Raw genomic sequence first — 24,353 nt, forward strand, 5'->3', positions numbered from 1 at the left:
CCAGTTTGGGAAAATCACTCTTTCCAACCCTTATCGACATTCGATTCGAACTCTTTAGCCCCGGACGTGTGTCATTTTCTATACAAATTTTCAGCTCCCAGCGGATCAACTAATTATTTAAATTGTTTCGGAGATTATTTGATGTCAATGTTTTCCGGTCGAACGGTGTTTAGGATGCCGAGCCCGGTCCGACAGTGCGGTTCCATAATTTATTGGTTCGGATGGGGAGTCCGGATTATGTGCCACAACAAGCTCAGGGATGTGGTTTCGAGTTGGAAACACGGGTTGGAGTGACGCCATTTTTGTTTGCCTCACACCACCGGCCAGCAGTAGGCTGTGATAAATAATTGAATATGAATTTTAGAGACTGAACCGCCTTCGTCCCCCCGTACCTCCTCTTATCCATTGCATTGGTGAGTGGTTAGATCTCCAGGATCTGCTTCAAATTACCGCTTTTTCCGATGGTCAATTTGCGAACATTAAAGTTTATGGGCGTCGGTTAAGCATCCATTTCTGCGCTGCCGCCAGATTGTTATTGCAGTAAAATCACTCTCATTACTCCAGAGCCAGCGCACATACGGTGGTTATGCATGCAAGGGGCCATTGTTGAGCCATTTTTGCACATATGCTGCTGTTTCAAAAGTTACGATTATTTGCCGGACCGCCCGGTTCGCGGGTTCTGGCCTGGATGGAAACAATGAACTGTACGAGCTAAAGGAGCAAAAAATTCCGGACTACCATCCGGAGCTATAAGCGTGGTCATCACCGGCATCAGACGCGGGAATGGGAAGCTATTTCAAAAATTATAATTTTCCACCGGTGGTTTCCGAGCGTGGGCAAATAAATTTCAATAATCACACGTGCTAAAATGCCATACGGTGCTGGTAAAAGGTGGATTTCGTTGCTTTAGAAATGCTACCATATATGTCTAGATGAGTGTGAGGAATTTTCATATACTTTAAATCAACGTAATATTGAAAAGCGTTACCTTCATTCTTCGACATTTGTATTGTCATTATTTGTTACAGATATTCAAAGCCAACTTTGATAATAGCCTTGTTTTGGCGTCAAATCGGTTTGAGCTGTTTATCAAGCTTGAAATCCAAAAACATATTTTATCACTAACCTCCGAAAGTTGTTAAAGCATAGGGATGTGATTTTTGAAAAGCTGATAAAATTTCCTTTAAGACAGTGCCATTTGTTTGTTTTTTAAGCATTGTTAGAGGCTATTAAAATTGGATTAATTTATTTCTGATTTCTGCAACTATGCAAAGAAGGCACTGCATTCCTGGGTACAAACAAGAGCCGATTATCTGGAGGTAATTATTAGAAATGGAATAATCAAGCAAATTATGATATTTTCAAGCAAAACTCAGTCACCATATTACGAGACCGATGAACTATTTAAAGCGTTTTAATGATTCGTATTTATTTATTACTAGCAATATTAGCTTGAGTTTATGCGCCAATTAAAAAAAACATGCTACATTGTACGTAGCCCCCCCCCCCCTCTTATCTAAGGGGCTACCCTCTATGACCGCCACATGCCAAATTTGGATCCATTTGCTTGATTACTTCTCGAGTTATGCAGAAATTTATGTTTCATTTGTATGGGAGAACCCCCCCCCCCCCTTAAAGAGGGAGGAGGGGTCTCAAACCATCATAAGAACCTTTCCCTGCTCCAAAAACCCCTGCATACAAATTTTCACGCCGATCGGTTCAGTAGTTTCCGAGTCTATAAGGGCCAGACAGACAGACAGGCAGACGGACAGAAATTCATTTTTATATTTATAGATAGATAAATTTTCCAAAAGGTACTACTTGGTTTTATGTATATTTGACGGAAGGATACCCCCAAGAGTAAAAATACCCATTTTCGTGGAATACTCATTAATGAGTAAAGTCGGTTTTACTCATTTCATGAGTTAAGCCACTTTTCTGTAAAATGGGTAACATTCTACTCATAAATGGGTTCTTCCAAGTTTTTTTTTTTTTTTTTCCTTTGGTTTGTTTTTTCCGTCGATCTTGTTTTCCGTGCTGAGCACCAATGCTACCGACGTGCCAGGAAGGCAGCTCCCACACCTGGACCCTACCTATCGACCCATCAACTCATGAACCGGGGACCAACGGCTTTACTTCCCATCCGAAGGAAGGCGTGATCAGAGTGTTATGCCTCAGAACATCCCGGCGACGCCGACTGGGATTGAACCCAGGCCTGCTGGGGTGAGAGGTAATCACGCTTACCACTACACCACCGGCGCCGTTCATTCTTTCAAGTTAGCGTGTATTGAATTTGTTTTGACACTATACCATTTTATTAGTGGAGCTGATGAACTCTCACGTAACATTTGAAAAAGGCCTATCCTCGTTGATCGATTCTCTTCGTCGTCTTTCTCTTTGGTTTACCACGACAACATAAACGAATTTCTCGTTAAGCTTGCAGCACAGCTCGACAGAAGATGGTGTTAGCTTGCGCCTGAAACAACACACTGAATAGGAAATTCATTTGCAGTCGGGTTATTCGCGAAAGAAAAAATCGTTGAGGAGAATCAATCCGCTATGATAGGCCCTTTTCTAGTGTTGCGTGAGAACTTTGAGTTGCAAACTGATTCATTACTATGCGTCATCGGATTTCCATCGGGGTCTACTTCCAATCCTCTTAAATTTTATTAAATACATTCACTCACCTTCAAAAAGATCCGGCTTCAAACTCCCTGCCGGGATCCAGCTTCGGAATCCCTGCCGGGATCGGACTTCGAACTCTTTCACATTCCTAAAAAAAAGACGAAGATGTTATTTGGCAACCCGCGGTGGGAAATCGAGTTTTGTCGGGTTTCTAAACTAAATAGAGACCCATTCGGGGCGTCATTTAACGACCGAAATGAGAACTAGCGGTGGAGATGCTCTTAGGAAAAGGCTCACTGAAAATCTGCTAGCCAGTCTATTCAAAAGGGTCAGGATTTACTGAATGAAACCATTAGGCAACTTTCAATCTGGCTCCAATTTTGCGAAAACTCGGGTTTAGACATTATTTAGTACTGGGAATATCGAAAAGATTTCCTGCAAGTTGATTATTTAACTGAGCTTTCTGTTAAATTTATCATCCACACACTTAGTTTTTTTTTGCCGAGATTGGCACCACCGAGCAGCTTGGCATTTTATTTTGCTGGATTTCAGTGAAAAGCTTGCCGAGATTCATCTAACAAACGGTAATTTTGCCTAGATCTCAACTAACGACAAGTTTTTTACTGAGATCCAGCAAAATAAAATGCCGAGCTGCTCGGTGGTGCCCATCTCAGCAAAAAATCTAAGTGTGCGGTCTCATTATAATCATGAAACTTACTCACTAGAACGCCTGTCCGGTGACGCTTTAATCAATTCTCGATTACTTTTCCAAAGGAACCTATCTGATTTTGTAAACAAAGATTTAAAATCTTAGCAATCCCATGGATACTAACAATACCATGTTGGGGAAACATGACCCTTTCAGATGGTGGTGTAAGCTTGGGTGAGAGTGCTGCGAGTTTCAAAAAAATTACGTTGGCATCCAAGGGGTAAGTCACTCAGTACATTGTGCCGAAATTATATTCTACACAGCTTGGGCACATCCATCGGCACATTTTCGGCATACCTTCAGCACAATCTCGTAGGCATTAGATTGTTGTAACTAAATGGGAGCACTGCTGGACAACTGTCATTGAAGTTGTTCAGAACATTACGTGCTGTTTGACTGCAAGTTCAGGAACATCTTCTAATTGAATATACCAAAGGAACTCAGAAGGGCCTCCCTTAGCTCAGTCGGTAAAGGCGCAGCTACAAAGCAAGACCATGCTGGAGGTGGCTGGGTTCGATTCCCGGTCCGGTCTAGGAATTTTTCGGGTTGGAAAATTTCTCAACTTCCCTGGGCATAGAAGTATGATTGGACTTGCCACATAATTATACCAATGCAAAAATAGTACAGGCATCGAAAGCTCTCAATCAATAAATGTGGAAGTGCATCTAGAACACTAAGTTGAGAGCACGCAATAAGCTTATATGCGTATGCAATAAGCTTGAAATGCGAATAAGAAGAAGAAGAAAGGAACTCAGACCAGCAGTTCACTTATAGATCTAAATACGAAATGTAGGTTCTAAAGCGGACTCAAGAGGAAGAGGCAGTTAGTCAGACCTCATTAGTACCCTTAATTGAAATAATGCTGCAACTCATACAAAACAAACTAAAGAAGTCGATTCATCACCCTCTATAGTCGGTCTCCGACAATGCTCTCCACCGGTTCCAACTATTTCCGGCCGAAAGACTACGTTTCTGGTCTGTCTTTGAGGGAATTATAAAACACTAACACACAGGACTTTCATTTCCCTATGGTCACAAAACACCGAAATTTCGCACACCAGCCACTTTCCGCGTCATCCTCAATCCGTTTAATCCTTGCGATTTCAAACCAAACCATCCAAGATGTCAGAAATACCGGGTTGCCGAGATGGGTATTTTACAAACAATCGCAGCTTGCTCTATGACCAGCACAATCGGCATACTTGCGGTACACTGACAAAAAAGATGACCCAAGATTGGTGTGCGGACTGACCTACCCCTTGTTGGAATCTTTGTTTACAAAAGCAGATATGTTCCGTTGAAAAGCAATCTAGAATTATATTCTTAACTCCCTGCCCCACCCTCACTCATAGTACAATTTCAATCGCCAGAGAAGACAATGAATTTTCATTGAACAAATATCTTCAATGTGGTTTACGATTTCTAACCAGAGATTCTTCAGATTATTCAGCAGAGATTTCTTCAGAACACGTAGGGTGTTCGATCTAATGTCCGTCCTACTAAGCACAGCCCACGCTTTACCTCTCTTTTTTGAACGGGTTTTAACAATAACTGAAAGATATGAAAGATGACTTCCCCTTTCCATACGTACCGTTGGATTTGATAAAGAGCCACACATTGCTGAGATATTGTTAAAAATCTAACACTGCTTCTTGATTCCAAGTTCGTCCTACGAGTTTCAATTCCGTCCAAACGCATTGAAATGCCATTTTGAAGAAGACTTCTTTTCCTACAATTTTACAAGCTTTTTGATCACTAAAAACGTACAAAACAAGGCAAATATCCAATTTAAAAAGCGAAAATTCTTATATGAGTCACGTTTGACAGATGTTTTACATTTTTATCACCGCTACGACAATAGCGCCACGGGTGGCCGGTGGTTGGTTGGATTTGACTATAGAGCAAAACGCATAACGAAAGGAAGTTGCTGGGTGGTGGATGAGCTACGATGAAGAGGCGAGAAGGTCAGTGAGTCTGGAGCTGTGGAACAGAGTGGATCTGGTGAAATTTGGATAGGATTCAGAGACGTGAGGCACGTTCTTAGAGTGCACTTTTGGAAGGTAGTGTGTGAACAGCGGTGATACTGTGCCTTTCGGAGACCGAGATTTCAACCTCTGGGACAGCTAACGTCCGTGATCTCCCAGGATCTGAGATCAGTCCACACTAAAGCCACCGATAGCTACGAAGATCGGTAGCTTGTCATCGACAGCGGCTGGTTTCTCTATTGCAGGAGCGTAAGTGTTTTTCCCGCCCACCATTGGATCAATAAAACCATTAAATTGAAGCCTAAATGAACCCTTTTTGTAAAGCTTCTCATAGCCTTTGGTGCGCACCACAACAACTGACAACTGGCTTAGACCAGCAGTCAGGGATGTAGACACGTCCCCTTCAGGAACGGCGTAGAAGCTCCCGGTGTCAAACAGTTGTGAGTTTCAATATTAATAGAATTAACTACACGCCACTGACCGTATCGTACGTGACTCGTTGATCCAGTCTCAAGAGGAAGTTATACTGATGGCCATTGAAACATTTCGACTATTGCTCGTTTAAATGTATCGTTCAAAATACAGATCTGGAAATGACTCGTGTTATAAGTATAGTTTTCACGGAGGTTTTAATCCACTATCCAATCTTGATCCTGTGAAAATGACTACGGACATTTAAGCTGATGGGAGCTGAATCGGAACTTGTGTCATCCGGAGAGCCGAGGCTCATAGCTTCCGTAGCGTTATGGGCTGCAGAAATGAACAACATTCCCATGGATTTCCTCCCATACGATGCCATTCTACTTGAAGCTCATAAAGGTCGCCAAGTTGGACAAGTTTAAATCGAAAAATCGGCTCAGAACAAAATTTAGAACGGTTATTAAAATTGACTATCATAACATTCAATTCACCTGATATTTTTCTTACAGGCACTTACTTTGAACATTCCCATGTGGACATTATGGTCCTACAGGTTTAGTTTGAAGAAAATCTATCATTTCACCCTAAAGAAACCAATAGAGTTGGAACCATTGAGTTGGAAAGCATGCATTAAGTATTCCTCGCAAAAATTTGAGAAAATGTACCCCCTTCCCATTCGTCAAGTTGTTCCAATACCTAATGCATTGCTTGTCACATATTTGTAAATTCCCCTCCCCCCTAAGGGTATGACGTACTTAATGGGTGCTCCCTTAGAGACTTGAACTAGCTTCTAGTGGATAGTTGCAATGATTTTAGGTCACAGATTATAAAAAAATGTGGTGATATTGGGGGCATGCTCATTAAACTGGTCGGAGACGAGCCAGCCAACGGCTAAAAGTCTCCTTAATAAAGATATAAAAAAAAAAAAAAAAAAAAATTAAACTGGTTAATGAGCTGAACGATAACCTTACAAAATTGCTCAATTTTCCATTTTTCATTTTATCGTTTAAAAACCATATTGTAATTTTCAAATGTTATTTATAGATTCGGTGGTTCGGTAAAGTATGATTAGCCTGTTAAATTTTTAGTAGTGTTGAGAATAAACAGTTTCAGTGTTCAGCTTTCATTTCATAATACATACAGTCAACAACAACATGCATTATTCCACAAATGTGGAACACTTCCATATGATGAACACACTAGACTGACTGTACAGTAATTAAATGTTCTTTAATTGTAGGGGACTGTACACATTTAAAGCTCTTTGGTTTCAAAATCGTCTTCTAGGATCCTGATGTTGGAGAAAACGGATCAACAAGACTTGGTGTACTTCATTTTCACATTTTAGATAACTGAAAAACAAACATTTTATTATATCCTTTCGTATGCAGATTTGAAACACGTACCCCTTACAATGAATGTACACTTCATTTCAAATAAACTCATTTTAAACTCTAAAAAATGATCAGATCACGCGACTAAAATTATCGAACAGATGGAGCAAAAAACAACAAACACAGCACTAGCAACTGGTCATAAAACAAATGTTACTACGATGAAAATAAAACCTAGAATTAAAATACTTAAAAATACTTAGCGATACTTATGAGATATTTATAAATATTTACTAAATATTGGAACTAAAGTTTAGAGTGGCATGCCCCTAGGATGCACCCTTCCGTAATCCGGAAAATGGCACCATGCCAAATTCCCACTCCTTGCTCATCACTTCCACAAGTTTCGACATCTACAGGACTGACTTCAAAGAAATCTAGCATCACTGGAAGTTACTTGATGGATTAATTTATCATTCACTCATTTTTGTCAAATATTAATATCTATGCATTGGAGTGGTTACAATTCATTCTTATCTTATGATTCCATCTAGGGGCAATCAACTCTGCACACTGTGCCGAAACACAACATCGCACACTTTTCGGCACCTTAGGGCACACGCGACGTTTTGCCAATCGTTGCTAAGGATGAATATTTTGTTTACTGTTGTAAAGTTCAAAGTATTTTATGCATCATGAATTCATTCAATCTGACAAAACTCAGTTCATCTAAAGCGAAACCCCCTGCATCTGTAGGGATGAAACTCATCTGAACGGTTGCTAAATTGTGCCGACTGCAGCAGAAATTTTGTAGTAGTTGCTTTTCAACGGTTGTCGAGCAGACTTCCGAAAAGAGTATCTGTAATTAGTTTTGATTCGTTCTTCCAAACAGCCCTTGAAAATAAGGCTTTTCATTACAGTGAATTTCTTACGAAGTTCGATTGGTACAAATCCAGATACTATACACGTTTTCCAAGCGACATATGTATCAAATAACTGATGAAAATATTCGCAAAAAAACAAAGAATAATCGGTACATTCGATTATCAAGAAAAAAAAAAGAAAATTATTCTCCTAGTCGTGTGACTATCTAGTGTAGTGACAAAAATCACGTCGTGTGAGGTGACTCTCCATTTGATTCGCACGGAGAATCCCCTCACATGACCTGATTTTGGTCACCTCACTAGCGACACACAGAGAGTCACAAAACTCGCAGACTAGGGCTGATAATTTGAATTTCCGATGATCGAGCCCGCCCTGCATATGATATTCAGTTTAACGACATCTTCGGAATTGAACCTGGATAAAACAACACCAGCAAGGCAAAACAGTATCGTTTGCAAAACAATACAATGTCACCGACCGACCCTATTCTCAAAACCACCACCAGTCACCACCCAGCAACCCCTACAGCTAGCCCTCGAGATCCGAATCCATCCGGTCCACACGCTATCAAACAGAGATGATGAAGTAAAAATATTGGCACAAGTGCTTCGTTATTCCCGCTAAGAGGATAAACATTGCTTGCTAACTTCTGTATTTAGTTTATTGCTTCCAGTCACCCTGCTTCCCCTGCTTTTGCTGGCCGTTTTCCCATTCATTGATTATGATGTCGCGTTTCTAATGAACGAGGGGTGCTCCGAGACTTTTCCGCCGCTGCTGGCCTTTACGGATTGACATTTATTATCGCCACACCAACACCACGCACACACACACACAGACACACAAGCTATCACCTTAGGGGGCGGAATTTAGTCTGTGCAGGTTTAGTGGGAGAATGTTTACTCACGTTACGCTTGCAAACATCTGTCAACTTTTGGCGAAGGTATGGATTGCATGGCCTGCTCGGATTGTTCCAACAATTTAATGCTACAAATTTGAGACCGAAAAACTGTGCAGGGTTCGAAAGTTGCGGCAACGCAATCCTGGATGGTGTTATTTTGTTTAAAATAGAACTCGTTTTTTTATAGCCAAATGCGTACGTGAATATTTGAATGGCCGTAAAAATATTTATTGGCACATTTCGATTCCCTACACACACGCGCTGGAGAACCCAAAAACACGATTTTAAACATTAAAGAGCATGACTTTTGACGATCGTGAAAGAAACTTTGCTAACCCATAATTTAATCAGCCTTCTCCTGAGGCGAGGACGGTGGCGCCGAACGGAGGGACCCGGCTATAAACTATAAAAATCGGTGGTTTCTTTACGACCTTTCTCCGATTTGACCCAACTTTCGCCAATGCAATAATGGCTGAGACGCAGGGGCGCTTTTCGATGGGGGTGGAGGTGGTTTTGCGATGCAAATCGAATTAGGATCGAATTAGTGCGGTTGCGGGTCCCTTGACTTGGTTTCTTTTTACGCTACAACACTGCCACCAGAGAGGGAGGGACGAGGATTGAGAATGAAAGTCACTGAAGAGGAGGATTTTGGTATTAATTATTTATTCGGGTTACGCGGGTAAACGGTTGCGATCAGAGAAGAGATTTGGTCCCTCCAGAGAGGATGCTACATCGACGAATATGCTAGTGTTTGAAAGCGGTTAAGGTGGTCCCTTAAGACGATTGGGTTTTAATGGGTGCCCTATGAATGCATAAAAGGAGAATACACTATTTGTGATATCCGATTTGCATTCAAGTAATCGATTATCACTTCTCAAATAGATTTTTCGAAAAGTTTGGGGTGGCCACTGAATTTCCATTTGGAAAATCTTAAATTTTCCCGATTTTTCCGATAATATATAAAACTAATATATTCGATTACAACCACTTGATCATTTCTATACAGTAAAGTGTATTCTATGCCTTGTAACCTTGTAGTAACCTCAAAGATATTTTATATGCATCATATTTCACTGGAATCTGCTCATTTCGAAAAAAAAATCAAATTGAGCTGTTTACTAAAATTTCTCAAACTTCTTTCAGACTCAGCTCAAATTCAATTTAAAAAATTAGAAATATATCTAGCAACAGTGTTTTGAAAGAATTTCCTTAAACATATATTTACATTTTATTGAGTCACTGTACATAGTATCTTTTTTTAAAATGGTGCAAGTCTAAGTCTCCCCTAACTCATGTATAATGGAAGTGACTCGGCTCTGTAAAGTTTATTCGATTGAGCCTGAACAAATAAAGCAATTTACAAAAAAAAGAAATTCTCCTCTAGATAAAAACAAAACGCTTTGCACTGTTTAGAATAGATCAAACAGAATTCCACAAGTTTGCCTTTTTAAGCATAATTAAATTCATATTAAGTTTAGGATTTGAGTAACCTTACTGAGGACGACGGGTTAAGACGGCAACCCTAAACTTGAAGTAAAATTTATCCAAAACTTTATATAATGTCTGCTATAAATTGAGTGATTATTGATCATTAGAGTACTTTCCCTAATTACATTGATTTTCATAAAAAAAAAATTGTTTGATGATGTTTTATCACGAATCAGAATAAGACTAAATAATGAAAGGAAAAAAAATCATGCGGGGTAAGGTTGGCCACCTCTAGGGGTAAGACGGCTCCATCCTGGCCATATAAAAGGTTACTGTCTTCGGAAAAATTGCACTGTAGGTAAAGACGGATAGAGTACAGTAGTATAGATTTTTCTCACTATGCGGCGCTAATGTGCCCAGTCAATTTCTTGTACAAAGTATATCTTGAGATCTTTACTATTTAAGATGTTACCGTCTTCGGGAAACTTGTTCAGGTAATCAATGTCTTCAAATTTGGGCGATAGTTAGTTCAGCATTCTCTTACTACGTGACACTAGTCTACGTGTGGACTTCAGTGAAGGAATTCCTAATTTACTTGTGTACCATCACCATTTGGAATGCCTTATAATGCCGGTAACAAAAGCTTGTTAGAAGTCCTGAACCTACTTTTATGAATTGACAACTCCGGATTTTCTGGTGGATCCCTCGGGGCCTCCATATCACGAGTTCATTCTGATGACAGATCTACAAATGTTTTCTTAAAAAAAAGTGTGATACATTTCAAAAAAGAAATATTGTCATTTACGCATTCAGTTTCAATCAACCAAAGGTGGCTGTCTTACCTCGACACATGTCAAACTGTAACAGCTTCTGTAACGTTTGCATTAAAAAAATAGGACTTTTTTCGAATGGTGTTAAAAAAAAATCAGACGATAATTTCTTTTGATAAATTTCCCATGGAAGGTAATTATTTAAGCTTACTTGCAAAAACATTCTACGCCCTTGAGAGCAGCCTTCCGGCAGTTAACCGGAACATTCGCCATGGCGGACGAAAATATGCGTTTAGGTGTAGGCATGTTTTTGAGTTCTTTCTTCGTTTTATTTATCAATTCCTCCTCAGTTTTCACGACAAAATTGTTGGAGTAACTCTTACGCTTCAGGTTGGCCCAAAAATTCTCGATGGGACGCAGCTGGGGGACGTTAGGCGGGTTAGCCGACTTGAGTACCACATCGATATTCAGCCGCTCAATCTCCTCCAACAAACGCTTCGAGTAGTGGGCCGATGGTATTTCTTGATGAACGACGCAACTTCCGGCAGGCATTTCGTACTATAAATTTCCCCGTTCACGGCCAGTCCGGAGCGAAAGAGGAGCGGCTTTGACATCCCCTTCTCGCTGATTGTCAGCCACAGCAGCACCTTCATTTCACTTGGTGTGTGAAATGAACTTCACCTCGGAGCTCACTTCCTTCGTGAGGGAAGTAAAATACGAAGTGCCCTGCCAGTCGTTGCCATCCAGGGTGAGATAGGTCTCGTCGTTCATCACCACCGCCACGTCGCGATTCGCCGGGAAAAACGAGTTGACCATCTTATTCAGCCGCTGCCGCTGCGTCATTGTCTGCAGCTCCGAAACCAGTGAACGTGACTTCCGCTTTCTGACATGTATATTCACTGTTTGGCCGGTTGCAACGACCTTCCGGCCAAGCGCACGCAGCGATGTAGCCACTCTTCCCTCGGTCTTCCTCTTCAACATCCTTTGGAGCTTCTTGTCGCTCAGGGTCGTCGGCCGTCTGGAACCGGGCTTTCTTTCGATACTCTGATTGTTGTCTAATAGTGCCAAGATGTTGTAGATGCCGGAACGGGCGTATCCGGCGCCCACAAAGTGCCGAACGATGGCCGTTTTCGACGCGGCGGGGTGCGATTCTTTGAACGCGCACACTTCTGAACGGTTTTTGCCATCACGGTTAGAGTTCAACTGATAGAGCTGTCAAATTTTGTCTGCTGACTCATGGGTTCCTATGATTGATGCTGCATGGGTATAGTTTCGTCAGTGCGGATGGAAGTAAACCCATGAAAAATCGACAATTTAAGTGCATTTTTTAAAATGCAATCGTTAACACCTCATAATTTAATGAAAACTGTAAATTTTTCACTATACAGGGGTTGTGAGAATTATAGGGTACTAGCAAAATTTTGACCAACTCTGGACTGTTGTTACTTCGTTCAATATTGTTAGATTTTTAATCTTCAAGAAGCATTCGACTGGAAAACTAATCAAGTCTCATGGTGAGGCAATGCAAGTGACCATGGCTATCGGATGCCGGAGATATTCCGGGTTTCCGAAGGACATGTCTAAATTGCTAAATTTGTGATGAGTTTTTATCAAGGTGTCCGTTATTAATCTGTGTTTTTTGTTCATAAGCCAAAAATAAAACCATTTCCATAGCGAATGACGCACCAAGAGCTAAAATCGGCTCAGAATTAACCGAGATATGGCCATTTTCCTGGAATCGGTCCTGAGGGAGGGTTCTGAGTGCGGTCAGTTCTTTGTCATGTGACACCTCTTTCTTCATGTTTTTTTTATTTACCAAGAGGCTTTATTAAGACTTTAAATGGATCAGAGTGCTCCCGGGGAACCTATACTAGGGGACAAATTCATTTTTACAACAAAACATACCGTGTGAAACCTCTTTCTTCATGTTTTTTTTTTACCAATAGGCTTTTTATAGAATTTAAATAGATCATTGACCACATTGGCCGCTTCCGGAACCACCGGAGTGCCCTCAGGGGAACCTGTAGTAGGGGACAAATTCATTTTTACAAAAAACATGCAGTGTGACACCTCTTTCTTCATAGTTTTACATCAGTAGAATTTCTAAAAACTTTAAATGGATCATTTTCCACATTGGCCACTTGCGGAAACACCGAAGTACCCCCGGGGGAATCTGTAGTAGGGGACAATTCCATTATTACAACAAAAAATTCGGTACGACACCTCTTCTTCGTGGTTTAATAGTTGAATTTAAATTCCAAAACATGAAAGTTCACTCTCGTCTCAACCGATTCCAAAACCGTCAACCGTTTCCCTCACTCAATTTCCCCGGCAGCAAATTCATTGTCATTTCATTAATCTGCTCGCAAATATTAGCTAATTAATTTGAACACATTCCATCCCCCATCCTGCTGTGTACGTTTTGCGTCGGCAAGATTTCTCTTCACCGTCGCGACGTCAACCAACAACGTCAGAGCAGAACGCACAAGACATAATCCAACCTCAAAAAATCGGAAGGAAACAAGCGATCCGAAAATAAGCACAGCAGCAACACTCTTCTGCGCGCTAATAAATGTCACGACATAATCCCTTCTCCCTCACCCTACTCCGGCCCCGAATCGGCATAAACATTCCCATTTATGCGAGCATGAAAAATAAGCACCCGAATGATAATTAGTTCCTTTTCCTATGCGACTCGCGAGTTTAAATTAAGGTTATAAAAGATGCTTTTCCCATTATTTTTTTTTTTTTCTTCCCGCAGGTTTGGTTCCAGAACCGGCGGGCCAAATTCCGGAAGCAGGAACGGATCGCTCAGCAGAAAGTCTCCAGCAATAACAACAATAGCAACACGAGCAACAACAACAATCCGGACTCGTCGTCGGTGAAGTCGGAGCAGAAAACGTCCGGCGGAAGTACGACCCCCAAGGACATCAAACCGGGCTCACCGCTGTCGACGGTTTCCACCACACCCAACTCGAGTGCTTCCTCCCACCAATCGAACGGAGATATCAAACCTATTAATGGTAAGTTTTGTTTTCCTCTGTTTTTTGGAATTCTGACGGAGCAGCGAGCGGAATGGATTCCTAATAGAAAAGAAAGCCAGCCGACTTGGATTGAATAATAGATGGAATTGTTTAATCAAGGAAATTGCTTGTTACACCGTTCATTTATACGAATTAACGTCACATTATTTTCGGGAAATGTCGCGCCTTGAACCGTCACCATAGTAGCTTGGACGACGCACACAAACACATGGGCACGACTAGGGTAGGCAGCATCATTCTTCCTGCCATCTCCACCCCCTGCCAACGTTATTCGCCATTTCCAGGGATTTCATCTGTTTTTGCAGCGAAATGAAAACGACGACGAATAAAGAGAAAACAAGACGGTCCCAGCAGAGCGCAGTCGGGCTCTACATGGAGAAAGCCGTGTAAACTGAAAACTGTAAAGTGCCTTATCACATGTACTTACGTTGAAGTTTTCTTCCGTGTATGTGATTGTGTGTGTGTGCGTGTGAATGTGTTGAAGATGGTATGTATGTTTAGTGGAACAAACTTTTGGCAAAAACAGGACAAAAGTAGAGCAAGAATGGTGTAATGTTTGATCCTGATAGGTCTTGATTTTCCTTGGCTCGTTGGCGTCTGTCTTTTGGTTTGGAGTCAGTGGTGTAGCGAGGTTTTGCTTCCAATTGGTGGAACTTACTCATGACATCCAGAAATCTAACCATAAAGTCCCCAAACGACTGCTTAGCATGCTCTGGGATATGACTCGGATCCGGGCACAGAAGTTCATCGTAAAGTCAATACCTTGGATTCTTTTGAAGTATTTTGCTATATATCCTCCAAACCTGTTCTACATATATAACACTTCGGAGAACTTTCGACTTCTAGGGCTTCAGAAGAGGCTTTACAAGTAGTGAATTTCTAAGACCAGGGGCCACATTATGTAACCAGGACGAAACGACTGTTTCATACAAGCGTTCATACGAAAAAGGCTTTGTTTCGACTAACCCAATATCATAAAAAGTGCTTATTATACCCCGTACAGACTATGGCTTATATCATGTAATATAGGGTGTCTTGCAATGAGCACTCATACATCTAGTTTTCACTTAAAATCCTATGTAAGAGTGCTCATTGCAAGACAGCCTATATTACATGATATAAGCCATAGTCTGTACGGGGTTGTGGCATAATTTTACCATTCGGGTGATCGTTTATGTAGGGTCGGATTAATAAAGAAGTCTTAAGATGTAATCTTCTATTTTAGTTCAGATGTTTTCTAATAGAACTACTATGAACTTAATGGCCAAATAGAGAGAACTATAGAAGGGTACACACTTAAAAATAATCGATGATTACGGTTATTTTATCCGAAATCTCATTAGCTGAACTGTTCGGTAAAATGTGAGCAATTCAAGTTAGGATTTTCTCTTCCAGAAATCACTTTTTTAAAAAGTTACAAGTTCACAAATTTATTCTTCCTTAATTACACATGAACACTTATTACTAGCCCTCTGCGCTGAAAGCTGGAAAAAGAAAACGAACCTCACGTTCACTACCTATTTATGCACTAAAAGTGCTTACTAAGCTATTCTACCCTACACACTTAGTTTTTTCTACCGAGCTCGGCTGTGCAAATCTCGGCAAAATAAGTTTCACTGAGATCTCAGCAAAAGTGACATTTGATTGTTGAGTCTCGGATAATGCTTTAGCTGGATCTCAGCAAACAAATGAAATGTTTGCTGATATCTCAGTAAAACTTTTTTTGCCGAGATTTGCACAGCCGATCTCGGTAGAAAAATCTAAGTGTGTACTTGCTTTGTATGGTGCATTTCATGGCGATATGCACCTGGATTGCGTGCCAACTGCTGCTAGTGGTTAATTCTCCTAACAGGAATTTCCTAACTAACTAACTAACTAACTAACTAACTAACTAACTAACTAACTAACTAACTAACTAACTAACTAACTAACTAACTAACTAACTAACTAACTAACTAACTAACTAACTAACTAACTAACTAACTAACTAACTAACTAACTAACTAACTAACTAACTAACTAACTAACTAACTAACTAACTAACTAACTAACTAACTAACTAACTAACTAACTAACTAACTAACTAACTAACTAACTAACTAACTAACTAACTAACTAACTAACTAACTAACTAACTAACTAACTAACTAACTAACTAACTAACTAACTAACTAACTAACTAACTAACTAACTAACTAACTAACTAACTAACTAACTAACTAACTAACTAACTAACTAACTAACTAACTAACTAACTAACTAACTAACTAACTAACTAACTAACTAACTAACTAACTAACTAACTAACTAACTAACTAACTAACTAACTAACTAACTAACTAACTAACTAACTAACTAACTAACTAACTAACTAACTAACTAACTAACTAACTAACTAACTAACTAACTAACTAACTAACTAACTAACTAACTAACTAACTAACTAACTAACTAACTAACTAACTAACTAACTAACTAACTAACTAACTAACTAACTAACTAACTAACTAACTAACTAACTAACTAACTAACTAACTAACTAACTAACTAACTAACTAACTAACTAACTAACTAACTAACTAACTAACTAACTAACTAACTAACTAACTAACTAACTAACTAACTAACTAACTAACTAACTAACTAACTAACTAACTAACTAACTAACTAACTAACTAACTAACTAACTAACTAACTAACTAACTAACTAACTAACTAACTAACTAACTAACTAACTAACTAACTAACTAACTAACTAACTAACTAACTAACTAACTAACTAACTAACTAACTAACTAACTAACTAACTAACTAACTAACTAACTAACTAACTAACTAACTAACTAACTAACTAACTAACTAACTAACTAACTAACTAACTAACTAACTTACTTACTTACTTACTTACTTACTTACTTACTTACTTACTTACTTACTTACTTACTTACTTACTTACTTACTTACTTACTTACTTACTTACTTACTTACTTACTTACTTACTTACTTACTTACTTACTTACTTACTTACTTACTTACTTACTTACTTACTTACTTACTTACTTACTTACTTACTTACTTACTTACTTACTTACTTACTTACTTACTTACTTACTTACTTACTTACTTACTTACTTACTTACTTACTTACTTACTTACTTACTTACTTACTTACTTACTTACTTACTTACTTACTTACTTACTTACTTACTTACTTACTTACTTACTTACTTACTTACTTACTTACTTACTTACTTACTTACTTACTTACTTACTTACTTACTTACTTACTTACTTACTTACTTACTTACTTACTTACTTACTTACTTACTTACTTACTTACTTACTTACTTACTTACTTACTTACTTACTTACTTACTTACTTACTTACTTACTTACTTACTTACTTACTTACTTACTTACTTACTTACTTACTTACTTACTTACTTACTTACTTACTTACTTACTTACTTAGAGAAATTCCTCAAAGTTCAAAACATTTGGAGAACTTTCTTCCAGTTCTATTATTTTTATGAACATTATTGGAAACCTCCAGGAAGATTTGATTTTTTTAAAAACCTACAAGAACTTCAAAGAAGCTCCGGATACTTCAGAATGGTCATAAGAATTTCAAGATCGCCCAGATCTTCAGGGACGTTTAATGACCATGAAGAGTAAGTTCCGATAACTTCAGGGTAGTTCCATACGTTTCAAGATTTATTTTTGAACTTCTGTGAAGATTAAAGACCTTCAGAACAGTTCTTTTGACTTAAGGAAAATTGCTGAAAGTTTACAGATCCTGCCAAAACTTCAGGGAGGTTTAAAGATATTTAGATACGTGAACTTTTGTGCAAATTCGAGTACTTAAGATTCATGAATATCAGAAAATGTGTGGGAACTTCAGGGATATTCCGAAAGCTTCAGGCAAATTTCGGGAACTTTAGTACAGTTTCATTAATTTCAGGAAAACAACGGGAGCCATAAAAATAGAATGGTTAAATTTTTTTTCAAGGTAATTCCTGGAACATCATCAGGAGAATAGTGAGAAATCCAGGAAAGATTCGTGAACTTCAGGGCAATCCCATTTACTTCGCAAAGATTTAAAGAACTTTAAAGAAAAATTTAAAGGAAGCTCCAAACATTTCTGGGAAGTTATTTGAGCAGACTGCGGGAACACAAGGAATGTTCCAAGAACTTCTGGAAAAGTTTAGGACACTTCTAGGAAACTGCATTAGCTTCAGGAAAGCTGCAGTATCTTTTAAAAGTTCTGAGAACTTCAGGGATGTTCGGAGAACTTCGAGAAAGAAAAATTTAGTACAGTTCCATCAATTTCAGGAAAATGTTGATAACCTTTCAGAAGTCCCGAGAAATTTAGTGAAGTGGCGGGTTCAGCAGATTTTCTTGGCAAACTAAGAAGCTTCAGAGTAGTATCAAAAACTTCAGGGAACGTCTTAGGACCCAACAAACAATTTTAGCTGCAGATCAGCCTTATGCAGCAGTCTTATTCAGCATTTAGCCTGCTCAAGTGTTTGTTAGAATGCTTAGGGAAGTTTCAATATTTTAAAAGAAGTTCCGTGAACTTCAAGAAAGTTAAACATCAGAAAAATGAGGGGGGGAGGGTTCAACGGAGATCAAATAATATCAAGGCAGTCAATTAACTTCAGGAAATAGGTGGGAACTTTTACTCACTTACTTACTTACATACTTACTTACTTACTTACTTACTTACTTACTTACTTACCAACTTACTTACTTACTTACTTACTGACTTACATTATTTATTTATTATTATTTTATATTGTGTTATGTTTCGCGTACTGATTTATATGAAATTTGACTTCATTCGAGTTGTTTGCAGATTGACGACGTTTCAGCCCTTTGTGCCAAATGTGTTTAGTTTCCAGTTATGCCTAGTTACGAAAGTTCTGAATGTGAGTGCATCATCGATGTTGATACGGTTCGTGTTGGAAACTGTCCATTTGTCCGGGGGCATCGGAACATTCTGGAGGTACTAGAACATGCCCAGAAGACTCAATATGGCCGTGGACTCTCAATATGGCCACTACTTACCCAGTTCAACAAAATCATAAAGCTTGATGTGTCGAACGAAGGGATTTAATTCTAGTTGAGAAATGGCTATTTTCCCGCGGGCACCGGAACATTTCAGGGATGGCCAGTGTGACCGTAGACTCTCAATAAGGCCATTACCGACCGAGTTTTCAGAAACCATGAAGTTTGGTATGTCGCACGACGGATTTTGGTTTTTGTCAAAAATTGGCCAATTCCCCGGGTGCCTCGGAACATGCCCAGGAGGGACAGTGTGTCCGTGAACTATTAGTAAGGCCATTATCGCCCAAGTATTGTAAAATCATGAAGTTTGATGCGTCGCATGACAAGTTTTGGTTCTTGTTGATAATTGGCCACTTCCCCGGAGGCATAGGAACATTTCCGGGGGACCAGACCATACCCAGGAAGGCTAGTGTGACTGTCAATAAAGCCATTACCAACCGATTTTTATAAGATCATGAAGTTTGATATGTCGCACGCCGGCTGTTGGTTCTTGTTGAGAAATGGCCACTTCCCGTGGGGTACCGAAACATGCCCGAGAGGGCTAGTGTGACTGTGCACTGATGTTGAGAATTGGTCACTTTTTCGTGGGTACCGGGGGTACCGGAACATGCCTGGGAAGGCTTGTGTGACCCTGCACTGTCAATAAGGCCATCACCGGCCGAGTTCATGAAGTTTGATGTGTCGCATGACGAGTTTTAACACTTGAACTTCTCCGGGATGACCAATGTGACCGTGGCCTCTCAATAAGGCCATTATCAGCCGAGTTTTGAAAACCATGAAATTGATATGATGGGTTTTAGTTCTTGGGGTACCAAAACATTCCCAGGAGGGTTAGTATGACTATGGACTGTCAATAAGACCATTACCAGCCCAGTTTGGCAAAATCTTGAAGTTTGATATGTCGCACGATGGGTTTTGGGTCTTGTTGAGAATTGGACACTTCCCTGAGTTCACCGGAACTTTTCACCGTTTACAGAACAGTCATTACAGAACCGTAAAGCCAAATGCCGTCTCAGAGTGACACCAACGGGAACCAGAATAACTCCGGAACCATATATTGATTCAATTTTTTTCCTGACGGATTCAAAAAAATTAAATAGATTTCTGACATAATGCACAGAAAAAGATTGAGAAATGATGTTTTTAGAGTCAATTGAATTTGGAAACCAATGCATATTTAGACGTTAGGCACGTAAAGGTTAACATTTAAAAAACTTGAACAAATTCTTAAATTAAAAATCTTTCGGTTCTAGAAGTTCTAAAATAATAATAATAATAATAGGGGAAATGGATGTAATGTCGGCCTAAATGACCCCAATTTGGGCCCATACATAAATTCAGCAATCGACTAAATTTTCAATAGCTACCAAAAATATCCATTAGTACCGTCCCAATGACGCGTTCATCTAGATAAAATTGATAAATAGCAGATTTTTAGCGACTGACCCCAATCTTAGATCCATAGGCCAACATAAGAGCCATTTCCCCTACGTAATATTTTAGTCCTTCGCAAATCTTTGCGAACAGGCAATATACCGCCCACTACAATTCCCTTCTTACGCCTCTGTCACCAAGCAAAAACAAAACCCGGAAAAAGCACCATTCGCTTGTCGTTCGCTAGGTTCTTCTCTAATGAAAAATGTACGAACCCAGCAAAGCAACCATTGCAAATGGGACCACTTGGCATACTGCGACGATTCTCTGACATCAGCTCTTTTGTTTTTGTGATCAAGTTTTCCATTAGCTCCCAGGCACGGCTTTCTTCGATCCGATTCTCTATTAACTTCGTCGCAGCGACTCAATAAATTATGAATTATGATAGCTATGATGAACGGAAGAAAAACATACAACCCACATCGTCGTCATTTCCACTCCGGAAAGCCATCTATATCTGTCACAACTATTTTCCACTTACTAACCGTACACACATGTCCTCCCTTTCCATTTGTAGGAAAACTCACCGATTCGGATCTGAACGGACTGGGACCGCACCACGGTAGTGTCGGTGGGGGAGTCATCGGATCGCACCACCACCACCACAGCAGCAGCAGCACCAGCAGCAACAACAATAACAATAACAACAACAAATGGAGCTCGTCCTGCAATCCGCTGTTGCAAAGCCAGAAAGCATCCTCAGCGGTCAACCATTTGGGCATGAATCACAATCTGCAGAATCATCACCATCATGCGGTGGCGGCGCTGTCGTCTCCGTTTTCGTCGCTGCTGGGAGCGGGCGGTGGAGCCGCCGGGTACCTTCTGGATCCGCTCGGAGGGCTCAACAAAACCACCGCCGCCAATCATCTGTTCTAAGCGCAGTAGTAGTTTTATGCATTCCAAGTTTTAGGTTTAAGAGTGCGAGATTTAGGATTTAAGACGAGCTCCGTCGTTGTAGATACAGAAATTGGTTTTTTTTTTTTATGTCACAATCAAAGAGCGAAAACTAACCCGACCTAGTAGTCGGCAACAGTTGGAAATCGCTTTTTTACCCATATAAAGGGAGGAAATCATAATGTTTCTGCTTCATAGAACCGAGCCAAATAGGGAACAGGAAAGGGGATACGAGCGGGCGAAAGTAAAGTCGGAATTTATGTTGTCATGTAGTCAAACTGGAACGCAGTCAAACTGTAGAAGATTTTTCGTTTTAACCTGTCCGTTCGACATTGAGTGACGTTAATTAATACTGAAATAAGTAACCATCCTCCGATTCAGGGTCAAAACGTCAAGCCGGTTGTCTGCCCAGGTATCAGTAGGAAGGTTCATTGCGCGGTGGGTTTTGTTGTTGGGTTTTCGGAAATTTGATTTATAAACCGTTTTAAGTTTGACGTTTGAATTATAATAGCGGAAAGCACGATTTTCGATCCATCAGGAATTTTGATTTTGAATTGGTGAATTTATACTTAAACTTGACCAGACTTACCTCTGACAGTCAAGGAATTCATTTTGACAAGCTTCTAATTTACAATCAGTCGATCAGCAACAGGTGAATTTTCGATCCTTTAAATTTATTTTCACTTAAATGTTCAAGCAGGCTTGCCATAAGTGATTACTTGACTGATGCAAAATTTGAAATTTTCACTCCACGGTTTCAAATTCGGTTCTAATTAGTCTCAAAATTTTAACTCATTTTATAAGAAACTGATTTGTTACAGTCCATTTCATATTTATATGGAAATTACTATCGGAAAATCAAACATTTTGTCCATTGTCTTCTAGCTGTTTTACATATTTCACTGTTAAACGGTTCTATCCCAAGTAACATTGCAAGTTTTATCGAGGTTTTAAAGCACGCTACAAGTCTAAATTGGGGTCTACAGAACCCTCATAAAACCACAATTGCTACGTGGGATAGCTATTCTTATCTTAAATTTTCCATTATGAAAAGTCTGCTCGATTTTACTTTCGACACACTTGGTCGAGTCCCCCTGTTTTTTGCTGTTCACACTGCTTGCACATGTCGAAAAGAAGAACTGTCAAACATGATTTCACACAAATATAAAGTACAACTAGCATTCACAGTACACACATGAATTACCGAAAAATTGCACTGGCTTCCGTGGGTCCTTTCCTTTGTTTCAAACAAAATGCAGAGGAGAAAAAGAACATTGTAGAGTACGAGGGGGACGACTCTATCTACGATGCAGAAAAGATTGTGTTTTGCTGTGGCTAGCTACACGCACGCTGAGTAGATAAAAGGAAGATTTATATCGATTATGAATATTTCCTGCAAAAAGATGAAGCACGATGCAAGTAGATGCGAGAAATGAAAAATGATTTTTCGAAGATTGATTTGCTAGTGTAAGATTTTTTGAGCATCTAGAATTGAGATTTAGATGTGTCGCCCCCCCTCGGTAGAGTACTCAGACAAAGTACTGAAAAGGATTTGGTTTATGTTGTGTTACAAGAACTGCGGTTTGAGGACATCCAGGGATTCAAAACTTTCGTCAGGATGTCGATACCAGCATTTGACATTTTACTGGGGAAAGTTCATCCGTATATTGTAAAACAGGACACGCTTTTGAGGATGTTCTTTTCCAAATGGCAATTTCTTTGGAGCCATTTTAGCTTTAGAAGTCATCGCAGCACTAATCAGGTCACTACCACCCATTCTGCATCGCGAATGAAGTGAGGTCAGAGTTGCGACCTACCACAATCACGATCATCAAACAGCTGATGGTAGTAACGCTTTGTACATTCCTATAAATGTGCTCGTCGAAGCTCTCTCCATGACCATCCATCAACTTGACGAAAGAAGTAAAAAGCAACTGGTGAATGTCGTCTTCTGTTGTGATCCATCACCGATCTGGTCATTCCCGACAATCACGACACTCATCTGTGCTCGTTTTGAAGCAGTTGCTGCTTTGCTTGCTTATGTGAGTGTGTTGGTGAGTGAGCCCAACAGCTTCCGTTTAATGTTGCCTGCTTTGTTTGTAACTCACACACTTGCACCTGCCGAGAGAAACTTGGAATACGTAGGCATTGTTTTCGTTTTATTCTGTCGTTTCGCTTTTTCTCATGATCGTACTGCAGAAGTCTTTACTGTTTTCGTTGTGCTTTTCATTATCAGCAGCGAGTGTAACGTTTTCCTTGTGAGCAGCGACCATTACTGGTGATTGTTGTTTGCCATGGCTCTAACTCTCACTGCGTGACAAAACGATCTGTCAGCGAAAGTCGGTTGATGCGAAGACGAGTGTCACGTGAGTGTTATGATATTTTGCATCACTGAGTGAGGTAACTCGCTGTCACTAGTGAGGTGACAAAATTCACCGCGAGTGAGGTGACTCCGTGCAAATCAAATGACTTTTGTCACCTCACTTGTGTCAGCGAGTCACCTCACCTGACTCGCGGCACAGAATGAGGGGGACTGTATCCAGCTTTCCATTCTCGGTAATGGCGGCCTGTTTGTATGAATAAATGTATCCTTCACTGTGCTTTTTGACACTAACTGGAGGGCGTATGTTGTTCCATTTCTTCTGTTCCTGGGAGAGGGAATGGGAGGGGTCAAAATCCGAACCTCCAGATAGTGTCAGACAGCACAGTGAAGGATACATTTATTCATACAAACAGGCCGCCATTACCGAGCATCGAAAGCTGGATTATGCAGTGTGATATAGTAGCCAAAACAACCAATGATCGTGATCTTGAACATAGTTGTAGCTGAGAAAATTTCCTACAAGCACAGGTGTCATTT

General features: G+C 39.9%; 1 protein-coding gene across 1 annotated transcript in view; it reads left to right on the forward strand.

The window, feature by feature from the left end:
* Window positions 1–21,475, forward strand: part of LOC135703174 (paired mesoderm homeobox protein 2B-like) — a 119,001-nt gene extending 97,526 nt beyond the window's left edge. The window contains exons 3-4 of the mRNA XM_065224296.1: window positions 13,816–14,077; window positions 21,117–21,475. Coding sequence (XP_065080368.1) covers window positions 13,816–14,077; window positions 21,117–21,475 — 621 coding nt within the window. The remainder of the gene's footprint in view (window positions 1–13,815; window positions 14,078–21,116) is intronic.
* Window positions 21,476–24,353: the final 2,878 nt, after the last annotated feature.

This window comes from Ochlerotatus camptorhynchus, unplaced genomic scaffold (genome assembly GCF_037179485.1).
Source record: "Ochlerotatus camptorhynchus isolate MF236.1 unplaced genomic scaffold, CSIRO-AGI_Acam_v1.1 ptg000209l, whole genome shotgun sequence".
Taxonomy (NCBI): Eukaryota; Metazoa; Arthropoda; class Insecta; order Diptera; family Culicidae; genus Ochlerotatus; species Ochlerotatus camptorhynchus.